The sequence below is a fragment of the Semicossyphus pulcher genome, unplaced genomic scaffold (genome assembly GCF_022749685.1).
Source record: "Semicossyphus pulcher isolate SPU_LCO1_2020_fin unplaced genomic scaffold, fSemPul1.0.p SCAF_21, whole genome shotgun sequence".
NCBI classification, from domain to species: domain Eukaryota; kingdom Metazoa; phylum Chordata; class Actinopteri; order Labriformes; family Labridae; genus Semicossyphus; species Semicossyphus pulcher.
Window position 1 is genome coordinate 15,458,673 of NW_027211695.1, and position 23,365 is coordinate 15,482,037.

Below are 23,365 nucleotides of genomic sequence, written 5' to 3' on the forward strand. Positions count from 1 at the left end.
GACTGAACACCTCAAAACAAGTGGTCTTTGGACGCTTTGGCTTAGCGTGCACCTTGAGAATTCATCGGCAATGACTTATTGGCAAGAAATGGGAGATTCAAACTTCAGGGAACTTTTTGAGCCTGTTAACAGCTAGCAAGTGGACTACAACAAAAACTCTTGAATTACTTCCTCCGAATCCCCTCTTCCCTGTCATTCCCTATCCCCAAAGTTGCTTCCTCCCTGTTTTTTCCTCTCCCCAATCCTGTTAGAAGTTGGTGATCTGTAGGTATCAATAATCCGTTTTGGAAGACACTTCAGAACTCTTTCAATAAGTCTCAATCAATCCTGATGGAATTTTTCCCTCCACCTTCTTCTTCCCTTTGCTGGTGAAGAAGGTGAGTAAGAGCTCACTCCTTTCAGCCTCCAATTGGGAAAGGGTCTCTCTTTGGGATGGGCGCCCCAGCGAGGGCTCTTCTTGGCGGGTTCAGCACCACCACCTCTTCCCTGGAGGTTGGAGGTCGGATGGCTTGGCCGAGCAACAGCTCCTTAGACCTCAACCACACCCTATCATGGGGGATAGGGCTTGGAGGCATCGGTGGAGGTGGTGCAGCAGCTATGAGTGCAGGTCTGGACAATTTTACCCAGGAGTCCGTCACCAGATCGGTGATGAAAGAGAAGAACTGGCCAGCGCTGCTGATACTCGTCATCATCGCACTGACGATCGGTGGAAACATCCTGGTGATCCTGGCAGTGTCCTTGGAGAAGAAGCTACAAAACGCCACCAACTTCTTCCTGAGATCTCTGGCTGTGGCTGACATGCTGGTAGGCATCCTGGTCATGCCGATCTCCCTCATCAACATCCTCTATGGTGAGTGTTGCATACAGTTATCTGTTGGCTTCCTGGCAAGCCCTCTTTATAATACAATAAGTAATGAGATTGAATTGACTCTTATCATGAAAAGACAATGACATGACTGTAAATCTCAACCAATATTTAAAATCTTTGCTGTAGATTTCTTTCCCTGATCTCGGGCACCCACCCACTCCCCAGTTGTTGACAGCACGCCGTGACATGCGCCCTGTCATTATTTCAAAACATTTTTCAGAGCAATTATTGAAGTAATTATTGCTTCTGAGGCATTGCACTCTGTTATATTGCAAGTGATCCAAAAGCCAGAGGATGCCAAGCTGATAATTGCAATATCATACCAGCTATCAACTGCTGTTCTTGCTTACAAAATCCCTGCCAGGACTCTGCATGAACGCCCACATTTGCTTAATAGGATGTCTGGTTGTTATGTGGTGGGCTGTGTATTGAATTTCGTTTCCAATATTGAATAAAAACATTACATTAAAAAAAGGCTGCCTTCCTGTAACATTTCAGCCCTTTCTCTACATAAAGACCGAACAGAGAGGTACATTTCTTACTTTGTACCTGTAAAAGTCAACATCACAGAGCTGATCACAGACCTGATAGTCAGTCAAACTCTTTTGCAAAACTTTAGATAAAGACAAGCTGACCTTTGCAGGTTTCTGTGAAGGTAATCCTTGTCCAAACCCACGTTTCTTACTTGCAAGAACTCAGAGCATCCATGTATCTAGGATTGTCAGCTGGTATCAGATCTGCAACAATTTGGGGCCCCATCCTTCAAAGCATTCTGATTCATTTATTTGGATGTCACAGGAAAAGATGATCCACCCTTGCAACAACATGGTAGGGAGGGTCTTGGACAAGCCAGGTAATTCAAAACAGGTCATGTCTCAATTCCATCAAAGCAGCAACGAGTCTTCATATAATGAAGACTACTTTCAAAGAAGTTTGAGTAGTGCCTTGTCTAGCTGAGACAAGCTCTTCCATCCATTATCTATACTGCTTATCCTGTTCAGGGTCGCAGGGGGGGCTGGAGCCTATCCCAGCTGTCATTGGGTGAGAGGCAGGGTAAACCCTTGACAGGTCACCTGTCAATCACAGGGCTAACAAACAGAGACAACCACCTTTCACGCTCACACTCACACCTACGGGCCATCCCAATGTCTGTGGGAGGAAGTCGGAGTACCCGAAAGGGAACCCACGCATGCTCAGGGTGAACTACTTTGCTTGGGAGTAACTCCACACAGAGGCCCACTTCGTCCAAACCTGAATTCAAACTAGGGACCTTCTAGCTGTGAGGCGACAGTTCTAACCACTACACCATGCAGCCTTACCGTGCAGCCATTGGCCTAACAATGAATTCCAATTTTGAGTTAGGCAAAGTCTTAAAGGGGTTAAGTTTCAGTAAGTCAAGTCTGCAAGTTGACATTCAATTTTGCATGAAAAAGACATCCGGCACACACAGCATAATTATCCTTCGAAATCCACCAATCTATTCCAATGTTTACTATCTCTTTAGCTCTGGTTTGGTTTATCAAAAATGAGTATACATAACAAAGGATTTGGGCTGGAAGTGGGAACAAGGTGATATTTCTCTGTGGGTAAGTCACTAAGAGCAATATATCTCACATTATACAAAGTAATTTGATCCATTTTCAACATAAAGCTGATGATATTTTATTTATTCAAGATATGTGTGACTCAAAGCTTTCCCATTAGATAGTCATTTGGCCCTTTTTTCTTATAAAGTATTGATAATAGCCCCTTTAACAAACCTACAGGCCTAAATGTATACTTAGGAATCTCATTCAAATGTTTATGTCAAAGATGCGATCCAGCATTTGTCTACATTATTTGGGAAACACCAGTGATTCGGTGTTAGTGCACATGCCCGTCTAGTCTGCTGACAGCAGAGACAAATATTAATATCTTGACATGGCTATTATACAGTATGACAGGCAAACACATTTGCTAAATAGATGTTTGGGTTTGGTTGCTTCTGATTGATTTGCGATGTGATTCTTCAGAAGTCTTCAACTGTTACATGTCTTCAAAATGTCACATTTGGTCATTCTGAGTCATTCTGAGAAAACATTCTGATGAGCTGGTTTGGGTGCAAACAGTGACAGCATGCGAGGCAAACAGTTTTTCCTGGGAATAAAGTCGCTGCCATTTCACCAGTGTGACAGCAGAGGAAGACAGATTGGAAAAAGTCAACATAGATGTTATTTTGACGGGACCAGAAAAGTGTTCAATAAGACTTATTTGAGTTTTGTACTCATTACAATTGTGGACTTTACTAAGAGGGGACATTATTTTCAACTGCTAGCAAACATAAATGTCAATGCAGCAGTGAATAGAACTCGTTCCTATGGCTGTTCGACCTGCAGCAGTCAGTCTGTCAACAATTATTGACAGTATCTTACTGAGAGTGAAGGGAAAACACTAGATAAGAGGATGAATGAGAGGTCAAAAGGTTTAAGAGTGGATCAATGAGAGGTCAAGAACCCATTTCACAGTACCATCGCAGATCTGTTGTACTGAGTAAGAGCTGCATGGAGAGGGGAAGCAAAGAAAGGCGTAATCATGTAAGAAAGAACAACATACGAAAGGGTTTGAGATGGATCTAGTTCTAACAACATGAGAAGAAGTTTGAACCCTCATAACTTATCCTCATACACTGAGAAAGTGGAATGTATTAACACACCCATAAAGCACAAAGCCATTGTAATTCCTCCCAGTAAGTATGATAACCTTTATTATGTTTGTTATGACTATCACAGTTCTCATTGGACAAAGGTTGGCCATAAAGCCATTGTGTTTGTTCATGTATGACCAGATATGTCATACCTCTCATTTCCAGGTCTCATACTATGTACAGGCATATTTTAGCGTCTAAAACACACTGGGCTTGCCGCTATCTCTAATGTGAACCCATCTCCAGCCATATTAGACACCTAGGGCACCTGCCTCTTTGTTGGACGTAAGGTTACGTACTGGAAAGAGAGTTTGGGACTGAGTAATGGTTCAAAAACCTCAGAGGACTCTCACACAGGAGACCCAGAGTCACATTTAAAACCAAGAGTCAATTTTTAGTTGTACTTTAACCAACATCATGAGGTTTTCTTAAACAGTAAGAAGTTGGTTTAGATTGTTGGGCCCTGCCAGAAAGATAACATATACCATTTTCCCAACGGAATTAGCGCGTTGACACAGGTATTTCAGAGCCGGGAAGACCCGTGTATAGATGCCAATCGTCTCTTTTCCCATTGTCAGTGGAGTATACTGCTTTCGGTCTCTTTTCTGCTGCATCACTGTCTGACATCACAAACGCACCGGAGACAGGGTTAGTAAAGAGTGAAGATGTTACGGTGGTTAGGTCTTTATTGTATCTATCACTCATTCAGTCTGTGTATCAAACTCGGCACCAACGAATTTGGAACAATGTTCGAGCGATGCTCGGATGGAGACGGGTTGAATTTGTAGCTGAGATGACAAGGAGTCGCAGAAGTTACCAAAGGAGCATATCATTGCGCTGGAAAGGGGTAGGAGATTAGCATGTCGACACAGGTTTTGTGTTCCCATCAAGACCGATTGGAGCCGAGGCGATAATTACCCGTCTACTGCAGAGTCATTTGACTCGAGTCTGAATGCCGATTGTAACCTTTCCCATAAAGCAAAAATGTCGGGTGTTAGCGGGTTTTTTGACCAGTGGGAAAACGGCTTTATAAACAAGCTCACCAGCCCCTCCCTCCAGCATACCCTCATATCATCAACAGCGTAAGAACGACTCCTAAACCCCCTCTCCACTTTCTCAAGGCCATTGAACATAACTTTCGTTTTATTTTTATTGTCTCTTTCTGTTTTTTTGTTCTTTCTTGTGTCTGTTTCATTTTTTGTTTCCTCGTTTGCCTGCTTTGGTAACGTCTGATCTTTTGGTGACTGTTTTTATAAAACTCTGTCCTAAAACTCCATGTTTTGTATGTGTTACACTGTTTTTTTTCTCACAATAAAAAGCAAAAACACAAACAAACAGAAAAAGTAGGTTTAGAGCCTAACAAAACTGTGACCAATTCACCAGCAGAAGTGCTTTCTGGCAGAAAGGGGCAGAAAACAAGCTAAATGGCACCTTAAAATGGTCTCAAGACCTACATAAGTCAGCAAAGAGGCATGACCAAACTTGCATATTACTTGGTACTATAAAGAAGATGGTAAAAGGTATATATGACATATTGAAAAACCAGCTTTTTCCTGTATGAATTTTTTTTGTAATTCTTTTACACTACATTTGAATGGAGTTTAGATGTTTAGATGGACACAATCCAACTTCAGCTATTCAAAACAAAAAACTGATAACTTTAGGATGAAATAAATCATTAGATATGGGTGTATGAAAGCATACATACCATACATTAAATCTTTATCGCCTCTTCTGTCTGCTAACATTTCACCCTGCAGCTGTTTTGTATCCTCAGAACAACTTGTTCCAAACTTGCTGTATTCACGTCACTGCTCTGGAGCCGGCATCCTTCAGGAATACTAAAGAGGACAGGGAGGGATGATTGCTGCCTAATGGCTCGTGTTTGGTCAATGGACGCACTCGCCCGCTCGCTCTGTGTCTGTGTGTTAGCTCGAGCTGCTGCTGATTGCTCTTACACTAATCAATGCTTCACACAAACAAAAAAGAAAAAACGCTGACAGGTCTGTAGTTTTGTTTGACTGTTCACACACACACACAGAGTCATATATGTGTACACACCTACAAAAGAACACTAGTCCCCTTTAAACACACACACACACACACACACACACACACACACACACACACACACACTTACAGCCTGGATCTATACTTGCCCCGTTATCCATCAGACTGGTACTTGACTGCATCGATCCCCACGGCTGGCTAAGCGATAGACACACACACGCGCAGGCAGGTCACAAAATGTTCTCACACGATTTAAATCGACAGCAAATTATTCAGAACTCAGTAATAATGATGATGATTATGATGACGACGGCAATCATGATGAAAGATGATGTGGATGATAATTTAGCAACTTTTTTTAACAGCAAACACACACATATAAACACACACACAGTCTGCTGTTTGTTCACACACACACAGCTTTTGGCGAGTGTGTTTGAATTTCTTTAATTGGAATTACCAGAATGGTGATTAAATATAATTGATGGTGCCTAAGCTTCCAAAATAACAAGCAAACACACACACACACACACACAAACAGGCTGGCTACTTTAAGTGGTCCAGAATAAAAACAAATACGAGATGGAACGCTCTTTGGACAGGAATAATTGTCTTAATGATTGTGATGAAATTATTTTGTTTCATAAATCACAATTCTGGTCAACCCAGGCCGGGTTCACACACATCACTGACTCATTCACATGACCGCAGCGTGTCTTGTGTAGCGTGTAAATGGTTGGAAATGTCTGTGTGCAGCATTTATGGCAGTGGCATTAACTGTACTTACACGGCAGTCATTTTCCCTCCGACTTCACAATCAGACAATCTGAAGGGTTAGTGAGCAATATTTCAAGGTAAAACAACATATTATATAACCGTTAACTATGTTACACAACTGCTAATGTTAGCATTCAACCACCTCTTAGCTAACGCAACATTTTGACAGTACAATAGTCATAGTTACATGATACAAAAGTTTAAATTCCTAGCTAACATTACGATTTGCTTCGGCAGGGTTAGCACATTAGCTTACTTCACAGGCAGGCTATGCTAACAAGTAAGCAAACCAAAAATTAGATAAAAGGAAAGGTGTACATTTCTAGCTGACATTACTGTTCGCAGGAGATTTAGGCCTTTCCTCTTGTGTCATGTAACAATATCAAATGGTAGTGTTAGCTGAGAAATAGTTGAATGCTAACATTAGCTGTCCCGTAAGTTAAGATTACAAAGTAACATTCCAGCTAAGTTAGCTTGCTAAGTCAAAGCCATTGCTAATTTCCAGCTCTAACAGCATCGATCTGTGAGCTTATTAGACACATTACAACCAGCAAATACTGTTAAATGGTATCTACTCTAACTAAGGGCTCAAAGCTAACATAAGCAGTTCATAGCATGTTGTGTAAAACTAATAAATGGTAATGTTAGCTGGGAAATGGTTGAATGCTAACGTTAGTTGTTTGGTAATATAAAACTACAAAAAGTAATTGAACTTTGAAAATGTCCAATTAGTTAATATAACAATGCAACATTCCAGCTAAGTTAGCTTGCTAGGTAAAAGTCAATGCTAATTGCTAGCTCTAACGGCATTCATTTGTATGCTTAGTAGATACATTATAACCAGCAAACATTGTTAAATGGCTATAGCTAACTAAAGGCTCAAAGCTAACATCTAGAAACATTAACATCATAACAGTTATTAATATTAACTTAAATTTTGAGTATTAAGCACCAGATTCCTTGCTAATCAATTTTTAAAAATAGTGACACATCATACTAATGACAATGCGAAGGGTTCGTCTTCACTCCTCAATCTCATTTCATAGCATCTTAACACAATTACAACAAGTCGGCTGCATTACAATCTACTGAAAAAGTGAAAAACAGGCAATAATATATATGATATTTATATGTTTAAAGGCCCGCTCAAGAGCCAAACTTCCTAATGAGTTCATGGTCTCAAATGTACAAATATGGTCACTTCTGGTCTCATAAAAACAAGATGGCATTGGCTACAATGCCAAACTCGAGGCTTCAGAAGAGGGGAAATCACAAACCAATGGATGACATGGTGTTTACGTCCACTTCTTATATACAGTCTGTGTTAAACACATACTTTAAATATTATTTTCCTTTTCTGCCATTAGATCCCCCTAACTCTTACACAGTAGTCCTTGAAGTCCTCATCAAAACCAACAAGAGTGCAGTACCTGAACTTATGTTAAATTATGCTTCTTCTGCTCCACTCTAACACTGCTCTCTAGCAGACAAAGGAAAGTGCAGTTTGATCTCCCTTAATGTCGACGTGTCTGGAAAATTAAAGCCTTCATCTTTTCCATCCATTTTACTATTCAACACTTGTCTGACGTCTTTATTGAAAGTGCGATGTTTAACATTAAGGGAGAGGGTGATGTAATTTAGATTCAATTGGCTTGTTTCCTTCCACCTGGCTCTTTTTTTCTGGTGATAAAACATAGAAGTGATAATAAAACACTGATAATATATGAAGTGAGGAAAATTGCTCCTGTGTGCAAGTGTGCGACATAAATACAGACAGCATAACAGAATATATCCTGCTTCAAATCTGTCTACAGAGCATAAAGTAAACATACAAACATAAAATATTCATGTGTTTTTAATATACAGGAAGGTGTTACATGTGAGATGGGATCAGAGGAGGGAGGCTGAAGAAAATGAGGAAAATGAGATGGGAGAGAAGCAGGAGAGAGGAAGACGAGCTCTTATGGACTCCATTATGTACCAAACACACACACACACACACACACACAGGAACACACAGCCTTTGAGTATAAGACCTTCAAGGCCAACTCAATCAAAGTTATCGCTGAAGGCTATCTCCCTGCATGGGGCCCAAATTGGAAACACACACAGTCGCTGGCGGAATACACACACACACACACACACACACACACACACACATAGATCTGTGACAGGGGATTAATTTAAGATGTGTCATCTCTGCTTTAATGAATTGGAAAGCTTGTCCCAAACTGAGAGGGACTGTAATATAAGATACAATAAGAAACACACAGAGAGAGAAAGAGGGAGATCATTCAAATGAAACACTGCGCTAAATTGAACAATGAGTCCTCTGAGGCGGGTAGGTAGCTCAACAGTTATATGAGAAAAGAATCCAGACTACGTTTATTTCACAAAACATACCTGTAAGAAGGTAAGCCATGACTCTCTCAGGTAAGCCATGACTCAGAAATGTATCCTAGCAACTAGTTGTGGAATCATCTGCTGCATCATCTTTGGTGCAAAATGTTTAGGAGGTTGATCTACTGTTGCAACCTGCCTGCATGCAACAATTGGTCCAAATCAAGTCATTTTTTCTTGGGCAAGTCAAGTCAAGTCGAGTCCTTAGTTAAGGCAAGTCAAGTCCCCAGTCAAGTCATTTTTTTTTCCCACCCAAGCACTCCTACCTGTAGTATCCGGTCTTTATAAAGGAAAAGACGAGGTGTTAGTAGCTCGTCTAATAATGATATTATTGGCCAATTTATATAACCTGTTTAAAACGTATGACAATGAATTGTATTTGTATTATCTTGGCACAGACGTGCCATGATGATGGACCGTATTGAGTGGTAAGTGACTGATGAGGCTTCTTTGATGTTGCGTGTTGCCATAGTGAGGAGTTTGACTGACAGCCAGTCCTCCAATCGTGACTCCCAGTTAGCGCTGCGTACATACTTGAAAGTTAGACAGAAACTTGTCAACATTGAATTTTATCATTTTATATCTAACAGCTAACATTCGAGCTTATGAACACATGCAAGTCATCCAAGTCATCATGCCTCAAGTCAAGTCTTAAGTCATTAACTTGCAAGTCCAAGTCATCAAAACAGTGACTCGAGTCGACTCCAGTCCAAGTCACCAAGTCTCAAGTCCACATCTTTGCACTGTTCACTTTCCTGTCAAATAAAGGCAAAAAGGCAAAAAAAATCTAAACAAAAATAATTTGTTAAAACTAATGTAAAATAGATGTTTAGCCCCATCAATCTCTAAAAGAAGCTCTACTACTCAAATTGTCTTTGAAGGCATCCCATCCTTTGATCCCAAAAACAATACAGAGAATTTAACCGCTTGATCCAGAAGCTTCATGAAAGACATGGCGAAGAAAGTACTGTGGAGCTGAATGGTTAATTTATGTCACATTACTAGCAGTGTCCTTGCTGTATTAGCATAAGTTGCTATTCTATATTGCAGTGCCCTACAGACGGGACAGAAAATAGTAGCTTGTTGCAACAATTGGCAAGCTACTGTGTCGCTTTCAGATTTTAAATTTTCATTGAACATAATAAATGTGTGCACTCTAAAGAAACATCTGAACAGCACATTATGCACTACATTTTAGTTATTTGGAGTCCATTCGACCTAAAAATCAGACAGTTTTTCTTTGAATTGACACAAACAGGGTTTAGCTTTAGCTGGAGAGGATTCAGTCTCTCAGTGTATTAACCAGGAAATCACAAAACAGCCCTGAGACAGCTGAGTAACACCTTGTGTGTGTGTACGTGTGTGTGTGTCATCATGCAGTGCCCCTTCAAGTGTTTGACCTCTGAAAGGTTATGCAAGCAGCCTCCTGCACATAAACAAGCACGTGATTCACTCCACATGCATCACAAACGTCCTGCAAATACGTGAAATTAAAGTGTACGTGTGTTTGTGTTTTAGGCCTCGGGTCTCGTCCTCTGTGAAGAAAGGACTGTTCATATAAATAGCTGCATGTGTAGAAAGACAGAGAGACGGAGTTTGAAGATACGGCCTCTTTAGAAAGCAGAGGACAACCTACAGTTACATTTTACTTTTATTTTGTTATAATTCCTGAACAGACAACCTTTAAATCTCTTAGAAACAAAACAAAAGATCTGTTACAGAAAGTTCTACTTTACATTGTGAGCTTTGAGTCATCTTGCGCTTCTGTTTTTGGAAGATACAGTCACCTGCAGTTTGTAGACGCTGATAAAATCCAAATAGTCAGAAAGATATAAACATTAATTAAAAAGTTTTTTAAGGATATTTTCAGCTGCCATAAGCTTAAAAACCTTCTTTTCCCCAGCGTACATGTCTCGCTCGAGGCTAAAACAGTCCCAGGATATCATTTAAGCCTGCTAAGCATCCAGCTAGCCAATTAAGCTAATTAATTTACCCCAGTTTAAGCAAAGGTTAACCCATTGATTTGATTAGCCTCTCAGCGTAAACGCTCCCTGCTGGTGGCACATCGGCCCAGAGCTGAGATGGATTTTACTCCCTGTGATCCAAACTTGTTCCCCCCGCAGAGAAGGGAGCCAAAACACTGAGTCAAAAACCAGCTCTACAGGGTATCGCTCTGTCACTGACTATGACCTTTGGCCTCCTTGTGGAGGGGGATGAAAAAGAAGCATGTCACCCTTTGGATCAACAGAGCATCATTGAAAAAAAATGTTGGCGTCTGTTTCCTGCTGGGAGATAAATAACAGTTATTAACACTCAGAAGTATCACACTCACTACGGGTTTGGAGAGATTTTTAACCTCCAAATTTTAATCTGTTTTTGCGAGGACAGGAGTGTTGGCAGACGACCCATTAACAGGAAAACTGTGGTTCCTCTTAGAGTGTTAAAAGTCCACAACAGCAGCTCTGCACTCAATCCATTTTATTTAAGATGCACCAAATCACCAGTGTTGTGACCAAGTCATCTTTGCTCAAGTCCCAAGTAAGTCCCAAGTCATTTGGTCCAAGTCATTTTTCTTGGGCAAGTCAAGTCACAGGTTATGTCAAGTCCTGAGTCAACTCACTTTTTTCCACCCAAGATCCAGCACTTTTAGTATCCGTTCTGTATAAAGAGAAAAGACAAGGCGTTGGCAGCCCGTCTAATAATGATATTATTGGCCAAATATAACCTGTTCAAAAAGTATGACAATGAATTGTATCTGTGTTATCTTGGCACAGACGCAGCCATGATGATGGTCTGCTCTGAGACCGTATTGAGTAGTAACGAGTTCGTCTGAAGAGGCTTCTCTTTGGGGGCTTTGATGTTACGTGTTGCCATAGCGAGGAGTTTGACTTACAGCCAGTCATCCAATCATTTCAATCACATACTGGGGAGCTTTTTGTTAATATGTTGTTTGAGTGTGTGATTAATCTTGTGACAGAAGCAGATTTCCTGTTGAAATTTGGTCGAAACATAAACGTTTCCAGAAAGAATCCCTAAGATCTCCATTTCGTTCGGGAATTGCAGGAGCACACTTTCTAGTATCCAGACAGTGCTGCATGTGTGACGTCTACGGTTGGCTCCGGTTGTAACTCTTGATGTTTCTGGCTGACGGTCGCTTTTCTTTTTAGACTGTTTGCCTTCATCTGAGCGTCGAGTTTGTTTCTTTTTCTTTGGATTTTCACTTATTTTTGAAGTTGTATCTGTAGTCATTGATCTTTTCTTTGTTCAGCCATAATAGATTACTGTTTACTCGCAATGCTTGCAGAGACCGGAAAAGGCTCAGCCTACCCTCTCTGGCAGACCAACCACTGCTGGCTGATGGAAAACGCGTCACTAACTGGGCGCCGCTTGGGATTTTTTCCGCAAACGTGGCTTCTCTAATCTTTGTGATTATTACTTTAATCAATGTCTTCAAATAGTCGTTGAAACATTTTCTTTTTAATTGAAAAATGACCACTGGGACAGAATACGTGGAGAAACAGACAAACAGGTAAACACATTTGAAGAATGGTTAGATTTAGGGACAGGACTCTTGGTTGTGTAACCCAAAACATCACAGTTTAGGTTGAAATAAGCAACTAACTTTATATGCGTAACTGAAAATAAGCCAATGTTGACTTTTTCCTCACCCTGCCGTTGGGGTAAAAGTCTCCTGAAAAGTCCTTACCTGTCCTTTAACACTCTTTATACTTCTTGCCCTGACAGGCCCCTTTCCTACCATCATAATTACTACGTCCCCTGGAGGTCGACCCTCGAACAGTAAATGATAAAATGTGGTCATAATTAGCTGCTCACACAATGACTTGTACAACCTTTTTGGAGGACAGTCTCACTTTGCTATTTCAAGCTACATGCTCATGTCAGGAAGCTAACATGCTCGCAGCAGCAGAGCTAACATGCTGGAAAAAGGCAGGTATATTGTGACCAATGACTTTTACAGGAGTGCTTACTTCTTAGAGGACACTAGTCTTTGGTTGACAGTTGGAAATCCACATCTTACAGGTTCACGGATGATGAATCTAATCTAATGACTCATTTTCCCCGTGTGGGTGAAGCATTGTGGTACTAAATCTGTCAAATCAATCTTTATCTTCATAATCAGCCTTAATCAACATTGTGATTCATTATTCCACTTTTGTCGAATCCTTTTCATTATCTTGTCAGCTTTTTAATCTAGAAATCAGCAGGAGGCATCAAACCAAACAACCACTTACTTCACACGAAGCCTGAGACACAGCTGAGCTTTACTCTTATTCTCCATACATAAATAAGCACGCTGTTCACCTGCTGCACAGAAACATGCAAACACTCGCCTCCCTGCTGGCAACATTTGCATTGAAACTCATTATTTAATGTCAACCTTTAATCTCAGACTATAGAAACGTCCACACGTGTAATTATCTTAATCATAACAATCAGAGTATTACTCTTCTTAAAACTATCGCATTAACCTGAGTCTACGTGGGATCTGGGTAATGTAGTGCATGTAAAGCGTGCTGTGCTTTGTTGTTCTCTAATTAAAGTGAAGTCAACCTCTGCGTACTGCATCTTAAGCCTTCATACTCTGCTGATGCTGATAACAGAACAGATTGGACATATTGGACTGTGCGTAAACAGCAGGAGAGAAGAAACTGGAGCCCAATCATGTCTTTATAAGCTGCATAATAATCCTTGAAGTGATTAAACATTCATTGCCTAATCTTACACCTGGTGTAAAGCTGCGTAAACTAGCAAAATGGCTAACAGCGCAACGCAAATGTCATTGCTATTTCCAGACCAGGACAGTTGCCGTTTTCACGCCTAGTGTACAGTATGAGTAGCAAATGTACTTGCAAAGTGAGACGTGGTCAGACCGGTACAGACTCCCGTCTGGAGACTTTTTTTTCGTTTATTTTAAGATCAACACACTAAAATCTCGAAAAAATAACACTTTTAATGAAGTAGTGTACTCCTCCATGGTAGAAGCACAAAAATCACGGAATTATCTCCAAATGAGCAGATGATCAACCTCTGGGGTGCAAACTGAACTGTAGTTTGTGTGTTGCTCTGTTAACATTGATGTTATCCCTTGATTTCTCAAGTCTCGTGCGATAATGTCGTTTTCCTGCAATCTTGTGATCTCGCGAATCCAGCTGCTTGGGCCAGCGCTCCGCTGCGCTGCAGGTCAGACGCGCTTCCTGTGGGCGAGGCCTCGCACCGTTGACGGACCAGAAACGGAGACGGTTCCTGTGGGATCGAGGGGTTAGGGTATAGGGTATAGGGTTTCACAAAGCGAGATCCAGCTGCAAAAATCCGTTTCAATAAAAGGATTGATGGGAATCTTGCTTAGTGTTAGATCCCACCCGATCCCGTTGTTTCGGATAGAAATGATAATCATTGAAGTTACAGTGCAATGGGTCTCTGTTAATGTGTTGACACCGAAGACTGTATAAAAAGATGGACGACATGACAGCTACCTAAAAGTGAAGCCAAAACCCTCTCTGTCGCCCCCTGCTGACTGGCTGCAGTATAGGTCATAAAGCCCGCCTCCTCCATGTTAACAGATGGGACATGAGTCAAACTATAAAATCAAAATACACGTCAAATACATTTCTCTCAAACATTGTGTCTGTCATTATAGTTAGTTCTTATCATGCTGATTTATCTCCAAGTGTTTGTTTTTCTGACAAGTTTACTTTTAATTAGTTATGTGATGCTGTAAAAAGGGGGTGTGGCCTCATGATTGTCAGCTCTGACAAATCGTGCTCCTGCAGCCTTTCTGTTCCCGAGTAGCAGAGTAGAGGAAGAACGGCGAGATCTTTGCCATTTTTTTCGATAGGTTAAGTGTGTGTTTTGGTTAGCGGAAGTGGCTACGTTAGCTCCACCCACCGATTTCTACACCGCAGCTTGGCTCCAAATGACATCATCAACGCAAGATGGCAGCACCCCGTCACGGGGGGTTATTTTGGCTTCAATTTGCTCCAGTGAGAGCAGATGGAGATGCGTCGTCCATCTTTATATACAGTCATTGCTTGACGCATTTGTTGCTCCTCCTTTGGTGGGATTGTTGCACCGAATAAACAATCAATATTCACAATTTTTATTATATATTTTATACAGTTGCCTGTTGAGTGTTTTGTGTATGTGGGATATTACACTGGATTTATGTTACGCCTAAAACACAACATTAAATAAAAAAGAGTTTAAATACAACTTCTTTGAGCGTTGCACCTTTCATTGCATCCACATCAGGCGCTGCTGCACTAGCTGGGGAAATAGGCATGCCCTTAATGCCTTCGCACTATGCACTTTAGACCATGCACTACTCCTTTTATGGCCTGAATTTCACCATTTAAGAGAAAATTCATTATACAGCTTTTGTCAGATATTTTCTCTAACGTCACCTTTATTTCTTCCTCTTTTGTTCCAACCTCCACCCTTCTTTCTCCCCAGACTACGCCTGGCCCCTCCCCAGCGCTCTGTGTCCGATCTGGATCTACCTGGACGTGCTGTTCTCCACCGCCTCCATCATGCACCTGTGCGCCATCTCCCTGGACCGATACGTCGCCATCCGCAACCCCATCGAGCACAGCCGCTTCAACTCTAGAACCAAAGCCATGATGAAGATCGCCGCCGTCTGGACCATATCTATAGGTCAGATATTTTACTCTTTAATGCTGGGGTGTCAAAGATACGGCCCGTGGGCCAGATGCGGCCCGCCAGGAGGTCTCACCTTTGGTAGAGATATATAGATATATAGGCCTATTTATATGATATTTTTATAGATATATACAAGAGAAAAACTTTTCTTTCACTCATGGTTAGTGGTTGGGTGAAGCCATTTATTGTCGAACAACTGTGTTTACTCTTTTTAAAACATAATGACAACAGAAACTACCCAAATGACCCTGATCAAAAGTTTACATACCCTGGAGGTTTTGGCCTGATAACATGCACACAAGTTGACACAAACGAGTTTGACTGGCTACTAAAGGTAACCATCCTCACCTGTGATCTGTTTGCTTGTAATCAGTGTGTGTGTATAAAAGGTCAGTGAGTTTCTGGGCTCCTGACAGACCCTTGCATCTTTCATCCAGTGCTGCACTGACGTTTCTGGATTCTGAGTCATGGGGAAAGCAAAATTATTGTCAAAGGATCTGCGGTAAAAGGTAATTGAACTGTAGAAAACAGGTAAGGGATATAAAAAGATATCCAATCAGCAGTGTTCAAACTCTAATTAAGAAGTGGAAAATGAGGGATTCTGTTGAAACGAAACCACGGTCAGGTAGACCAACAAAAATTTCAGCCACAACTGCCAGGAAAATTGTTCTGGATGCAAAGAAAAAAACACAAATAACTTCAGCTGAAATACGGGACTCTCTGGAAAAAAAGTGGTGTGGCTGTTTCAAGATGGAGGCACTTGAAGAAAAATGGGCTGCATGGTCGAGTCGCCAGAAGAAAGCCATTACTACGCAAATGCCACAAAGCATCCCGCTTACAATACAGCACAGAGACAAGCCTCAAAACTTTTGGAGTGATGAGACCAAAATTGAACTTTTCGGCCACAACCATATACGTTACATTTGGAGAGGAGTCAACAAGGTACACCATTCCTACTGTGAAATGAATGCAGCATTTTATCAGAAAATACTGGAGGAAAATTTGCACTCATCAGCCCGGAAGCTGCGCATGGGACGTACTTGGACGTTCCAACATGACAACGATCCAAAACACAAGGCTAAGTCGACCTGTCATTGGCTACAGCAGAATAAAATCAAGGTTCTGGAGTCATCTCAATATCATTGAGCCACTCTGGGGAGATCGCAAATGTGCAGTTCATGCAAGACAGCCCAAGAATTTACAGGAACTGGAGGCTTTTTGCCAAGAAGAATTTGAATCTGTTTAAAATCTCTGCCTGTGGATTACGACAGTATGGACACATACAAGAACATACTGTTGGGGCTCATAGGCGAGTTTAAAAGTCGATTTACTGTCTTCACTCAGCTGGAGAGGGATTACGCACGTGATAGAGGAACTCCTAATGGAGCTGATCAAACTGCAGTGTAGCGCACCGTTAAAGGATGAATCTACATCTGACCGTTTGACGTTACTTTATCAAAGACAGCATTTGCATTAAAGATAGTCTGTATGTTTGGGACATGTGGACATCTGAGGGACATAATGAAAATCGCCGCTGCTCAGAAACTTTCCTGATGTTGTCATGATGCGAGTGTTCACATATACTGCGAGGCACAAACCTGATTGGCAAAAATCCCTCCCTCACTCTCTCTCTCGTCACTGCACATTGGATTCCACGTGCCCTGATCCCAGGGCAGCTGGTTTAACTCCGATATCAGGTCGGACTTTCTGGACAATGGGTGGCTGTTACATAGCCTTAACCAGCAATATTTTAAATGAATAATTAATGAATCACAATGAGATCTAAACACTAAATGTACTGCTGTTTAGAGTGGGTCTTATTGAATGATTTCAAATAATACAACTGTAGTTGCCGACATATCTATGTGTTAAGACAGCATGATGTTGGCAAAAAATAGTCCGGCCCCTGAACAAATCCAGCCCACTACCTAATATGAGTTTGACACCCCTGTTTTCACGTCTCTCTTTGTCTTTGCGTCTACACAGAGGCCAGAATGTTTGCTTGCTAATTACCAGTTGCTAAATAGTCACAAGCCTAATCAAGAAGATTACACTTGATCAATAATGGCGAGATTTGCATGAATGTGCCCTTCACAGTCATTCTGTCAAGAGGAAGAAGCAGATTGATTTTGGAGATGCTCTTGACCTTTTCTCCTAATGTGCCAAAGTGCCTCTTCACTTGAATCTTAAGGAAATCCATAAAAACAGCTAAGCTCAGATGGTTAAAAGAGGAAAACGTCAGGTTTTAGCCGATGTGAGACATGATGGATATTTAAAGGGTCAGTTCACTAGCATATCTTACCATGAAGATTCAGCATCCAAATCCTCTCCCATCTTCGCTTGTTAGAACAATGTTTTCAGCTCTGTAATATCCTGAGGTTATCACTTTGTAGAGTGTGTGTGTGTTGGTGTTCTTGGTCGGGGAAGTAGTGCCTCCCTCTGAGTAAAGTGTTGAGGGATTGGGTGACTTTTAAAACTTTTCACTGGGCCCCCCCTCTGTCTGTCTGACCTCCGTCTTCTGTTGATGTTGTTTTGTGCCCTTTAAGGCCCAGGAGGGCTCCTTTGTCTTAACAAGTACACACATCAAAACGTGCACACACATACAGATTGCCTGAGTGTATCATTAGCCTAACATCCTCTGACCTTACAGTAAATGGAAGTCATTACATTAGCTCATAAACCCCCTTGGGATACACTACATTGTTCCAGCATGTAATGTCCCAATCCAAATGTTCTTCCACAGGAAGGGCACACCTTATATTTAGGAGATCAGTTTAATCTTAAATCTGATGTTGGATCTTATACAAGTGAACTCAGAGACCTAAGAATTACATGTCGGAAAAATTTTGATTGAAAATGAGAGGATATAATTTAGAAACACTGAATAACTGTTGATGTTTCTCTGTTGAAAAGGTCAAATAGAGTAAGAGACAGTATCATTACTATAATAACTGATTAGAAATGTGGCTGAGGTTGATTTTATGGGCGTTTTTTTCTCTGATTTCCATTTAACAGTTTCTGTGTTGACATTCCTGAATAAAGCAGGCAGTTAGATGGAACACCTGAACTGTTCCAGAATGTTCCAGCCTCTGTAGTCTATAGACAATTATAAACACACTTTAGAATGATTAAGAATGTGGATTGTGGTTTCACAAAAATACAGTACTTAAAAAACACTGTGGATTGGGACACAGCTTATGTACAAAGAAAGTGAAGTCACCCTACCTACTGGAGTATGTTGACAGATATTACGTCACATGACTTCTAGCTATGACCATGGAAAATAGATGTTGACAATCGGGCCCATTTCAAGGTAAAAGAACATATTTGGTAACTCATTACCTACCAACAGCCAAGTCAAATAAGCATTTGCAGTCATATAATTCCTAGCAAAATAACTGTTAGCTAGGAATTCATGACTTTCTTTATGCGTATCCTATAACACCAACAAACAGTAATGTTGGCTTGAAAGTGTTTGACTGCTTATGTTAGCGATATTTAATGTGTTATCAAATATGTTGGTTTAGCTTAAAACATGGCCCTATGTCCCAATGGATTTTTTACTATCAACTGTCTTTTCAGTCGCTGATTAATCAGAAAACTGTGAAAAGACAATGCTTTAGTCAGATATTCTATGTTTATACCATTTGCAAACCATAAATGCAGCAGTACTTCACTAAAATAGCACCTGAGCTTCCCAGTCTGAGCATGACGTCAAAAAACAATGGCCGCCATGGGAATTTGGTGAATACATCAAGCTAATAATTATTTTTGCTTGACTACCAAAGCAACTAGCCAACTCTTAATATTCCATAGTGGGTCAATAATTGTTTGAAAAAAATATTTTTACCACTTTCAAACTAATGTTCCATTGGATTGGCAATAGCTCGAGTTTTGACTTTTCTGCTTACTTGTTAGCTAGAGTGTAGCTTACAAGTGGTGTTGCACAAATCACCATATATTGTACTTTTCAAAGAAGCTGCTTAAGTAAGGTTTTAAGTCAGTGTGACAAGGTCCAATTGAATAAGCTTGACTTTGTAGAGTCAAATCTCAAGTAAGACAAGTCCCAAAGTCAAGTCTCACTTCTTTCTGTATAATGTAGTTCTGACTTAGGTCCAAGTTTTAATTAGCTGTTCCACATTTCTGTATATCAGTGGCTGAATTAACCAACATGACGGCTTACAGACTCATCTAAAGTTGAAGCAAAGCCAACAGTGAAAAACAGTCAATTACCCAGGACGTATCTCAACAGAAACGGTGCTCGAAATATATTTTTTTGTACCTGTTCACTAATTTATTCACACCTTCCTCTCGTGACCTGAATGGTTTTTCTGGGGATAAAATCAATGAGGTGGATCACAGCTTTCCTTTAGATTCACCTGGTTGCTCTGAATGAGAAAGCAGCAGATGGATATCATTATTTATTCTCTTTGTGTTATGCATGTTAAAAACTGACAATTACCATCTCCAATTTGAAGCAGATCATCACGCCTGGCAGACATTTTTATTAGCATGAGAACATCTGTTAAGGACACCTTTGTGAATCTGCCTGAAAGCGAGAATGTGTAACTTTTGAAAGGCATGACACAAACTTCCTCTCACACACAAACAGTTAAACAAATGAGCAGCAAAACACGTTTGCTCATCCAGCTCATTAGGTTGTTTCTGAATTACAGCTCTACTTTGTTGGGTGTGATCTGTAGCCTAGTTTTTTTTGTCCAATGTTAGTTGCCGGATATCAACAGAATTGTCACCACAAAACACACAATTCCCATCTTGATTCTGACAATAACTCCTTTCTAACAGATTTCTGTGGCAGAGGGGGGTTTCATTTCCCTATGAATCACTACAGACTAATGCAGGGCTCGACATAAGCACTGGCCTGGTGGCTCGACGGTATGTTTGTAACCCACAGGCCAGTAGATTAACTATTTAACTGGTCCTGTGTGCCAGTAGGATCCACAAGCTCACAACGTAAACAATAGCTCCCTCCCGAGATTCACGGTTCTAAAAAAAGAGACTAACTACTTTCTACGCAGAATCCTGCGGTAATCTCTATCCGATGTCAGCATCACTGCAGGTACTTTGGCTGCGGCTGTCAACAAAACGTTACACACTACTTGCTGCACTCGCGACAGAGCAGCTGTCATTCTAGAACAAGCTGATTGACGTTGGCAAGATACCGCAGACTAGTATAAACACACACGTTTTAGTTTTCATACACACACCAGGGAGATTTACTTCCCCCAACGCTCATGAGCCACTTTCCACCCATAGCAGTGTTTCCCACATGTAGAAAAGGAAAAGTCAGTCTGATATCACATAGTGTAGCTTTTAATGAGAGCACAGAGTAAACTGACTGCTGTGCATGCAGAGTCTGTGTGTCAGTCACCTGCCTGTAAACCGAACATGCATGCGACACTCCAGCCATCACAGATGCGCCTGCGGGATGATCAAGGCAGACGTGCAGTCACGTGAGGTGGCAAAAAAAGGATGTATTCCCGTTATCAGCGGCACCTCGTCCCGGTGCACATTTGCGCTGTGGCTACATAAACGGACTGTTCACGGAGCAGACGTGTCGCGGACGTGTCGCGGACCGTTTACCTTAAATGGCTACAGGAAGTAGGAGACGGTAAGATTTTGTTTCAAAGAGTTACTCTCAAGGGCTGATCAAACTAATTAAATATACATTTGAACAGCGTCAGAAATGGTAGGTAACATACTTAATCAATCTATTACTACTTATTCAAGCGGCTGTTAGAGTTGCCAGAGTCTATTTTTATGAGTTTATAATAGTTCCACAATTTAACACATATTCATTAATAAGAACACGTACAGAGAAACAAAATTTGACATTAAAAAATTACTGAAATTAATTATTTCAGGGCCAGTGTTTTTAATGGCAGGGCCAGTGAATTTGGAAAGATACTGGCCCGGAGTGCCAGTGGAAAATTGTGCTCGTTGTCGACCCCTGTAATGTATCTACCAAAAAATAACATCATATTACCATAATGTTGGTCTGCTGTGATTCAGGTTGAAAGTCCTCAAAATGCAAGGAATCTGACAAATACTTCATCACTTCCTGAATAATCAGCAACTGAAAAAACATGGATAATAAATATCCGATGGGACCTCAGACCATATTACAAGATAAAACGTATTTGATGGTGGACAACAGCCAATGTTAGCATTCAACCACTTCCTAGCTAGCTATTCTTGCTGAACCAAAACATTTCTGAGGGTCTGGTAAAGAGACAGCAAGACAGTTAACATTAGGTTACATTACACATTTGATGACATTCAGTGCATTTTACTTCCAGGCTTAAATTAATGTTTCCAAAGATGTTATCTCAGAATAGTTCGTGCATTTTCTAGCGTAGCGTGTAACACTATCAAACGTTAATGTTAGCTGCTGTGCAGTGGTAGCTTATTGGATGTCAAATATTTAGTTTTACCTTGAAATATGGGTCTTTTTGGATTTTCCATGTCAGATATGTTTCATGTCTGAAGTTTATATGACTTGCAACCTGAAACCTAGCAGTAAATCTGTCATGTAAAAGGCGTATGCAATTCACCATATATTTACACATTCGCCATTTTCCTCTCATGTCACACTGGGAAGCTCATATGCTGTTATAATGTTGTACTGCTGAATTCCACATTTGCAAGGGAATCTGACAAATTGTTATCATTCCAACGCTTCTCAGTGGATCAGCAATTAAAAAGACTAAAAGTAGCGAAAAGAAAATCTGGCTTTAATTCAAAGTACAACAACATATTTTAAACTTATTGCTACTGGCAGCTAAGTCAAAACAACTAGGTTTGCATTCAACCAATTCAAACGTTAGCTGACATTACTATTAAAATGGGTAACATTACCATCAGCTGGGGATTTACTCCTATCATATCCTGCTGTTGTTAGGTAGGAAGTGGTTAAATGCTAACATAGCTGCTGTCTAATGGTAGCAAACGGGTTATCAAATATTTTATTTACCTTGAAATATTACCCAACCTCCCTTTGTATTCTTAATATCAGGTTCCCAACATTTATAGGACTTGCAACTAGAAACCTAGCAGTACATTATCTAAATGACAACAACATTTGAGTGTAAACAAGGAATCAAAATGGCCGCCGTTTCTATGGTGATTTGGAATGGATTGGGGGATTGGAACAGGTTGGGAGGGATGAGTGGATGACATCACAGTGACATCACATTCTATGACATGACATCACATTCTACAAAGGACCAAAGAGCAAAGATCAAAGGCAGCCGATTGTATAACATTAACTTGTCTTAGATATATACAGTAGATCTGACTATTTAACTACTGAGTGCACATAGGTATCCAAGATAGTAGAACAACCACAAACGAGAGCCATGTCTAAACAACTTAAAGTAGAGCAAATCCTTGAGAAGGAACACAACACTGAGATTGATATGGACAACATATCAACAACATCCACTGAGCTTTCTGATTGTTCTGTCTCTGAATGTAAATCTGCAGCCAAGACAGAAAGTGAGAAGCAGCTGGAGTTGTTTGTTATCCTGCTCACTGTGAGAGTGTTGACCAAATGTAACGCTTTCCAGAACCGCAGCCAGGAGGACTGGGTCGCCCATACTCAGAGACTTATTAAACAGACGATGGAGGGACTCACTTTCACTGAAGGCATCTGTCCGGATTTGAAGAGCATCAAGAAAGTGTGCAGGGCTGTACTGAAAGACCTGAAGAAGCAGTTCTGCGGGAAGCGCATGCTGGAGTCTGCAATATTGTTAGAGGATCCAGTAGTGGCTGCAGCCATCGTGAAGTGTTTGCAGGTTTGCATCAAAGAGCAGACTGCCAGGCCTGCACAGAAAGTGAGACCTGCCTGGAAGTCGGTGATAGATGTGCTGCGGTTCGTGACCTTGGTTGTACTTACATGCGCTCTTCCCTTTGTTTTAGTAGCACTG

At 40.9% G+C, this 23,365-nt stretch overlaps 1 protein-coding gene across 1 annotated transcript in view; it reads left to right on the plus strand.

Moving 5' to 3' along the window:
- Nucleotides 1-432: 432 nt before the first annotated feature.
- The window catches only part of htr2cl1 (5-hydroxytryptamine (serotonin) receptor 2C, G protein-coupled-like 1), a 52,684-nt gene continuing 29,751 nt past the window's right edge, over nucleotides 433-23,365 (plus strand). The window contains exons 1-2 of the mRNA XM_069672569.1: nucleotides 433-850; nucleotides 15,210-15,410. Coding sequence (XP_069528670.1) covers nucleotides 433-850; nucleotides 15,210-15,410 — 619 coding nt within the window. The remainder of the gene's footprint in view (nucleotides 851-15,209; nucleotides 15,411-23,365) is intronic.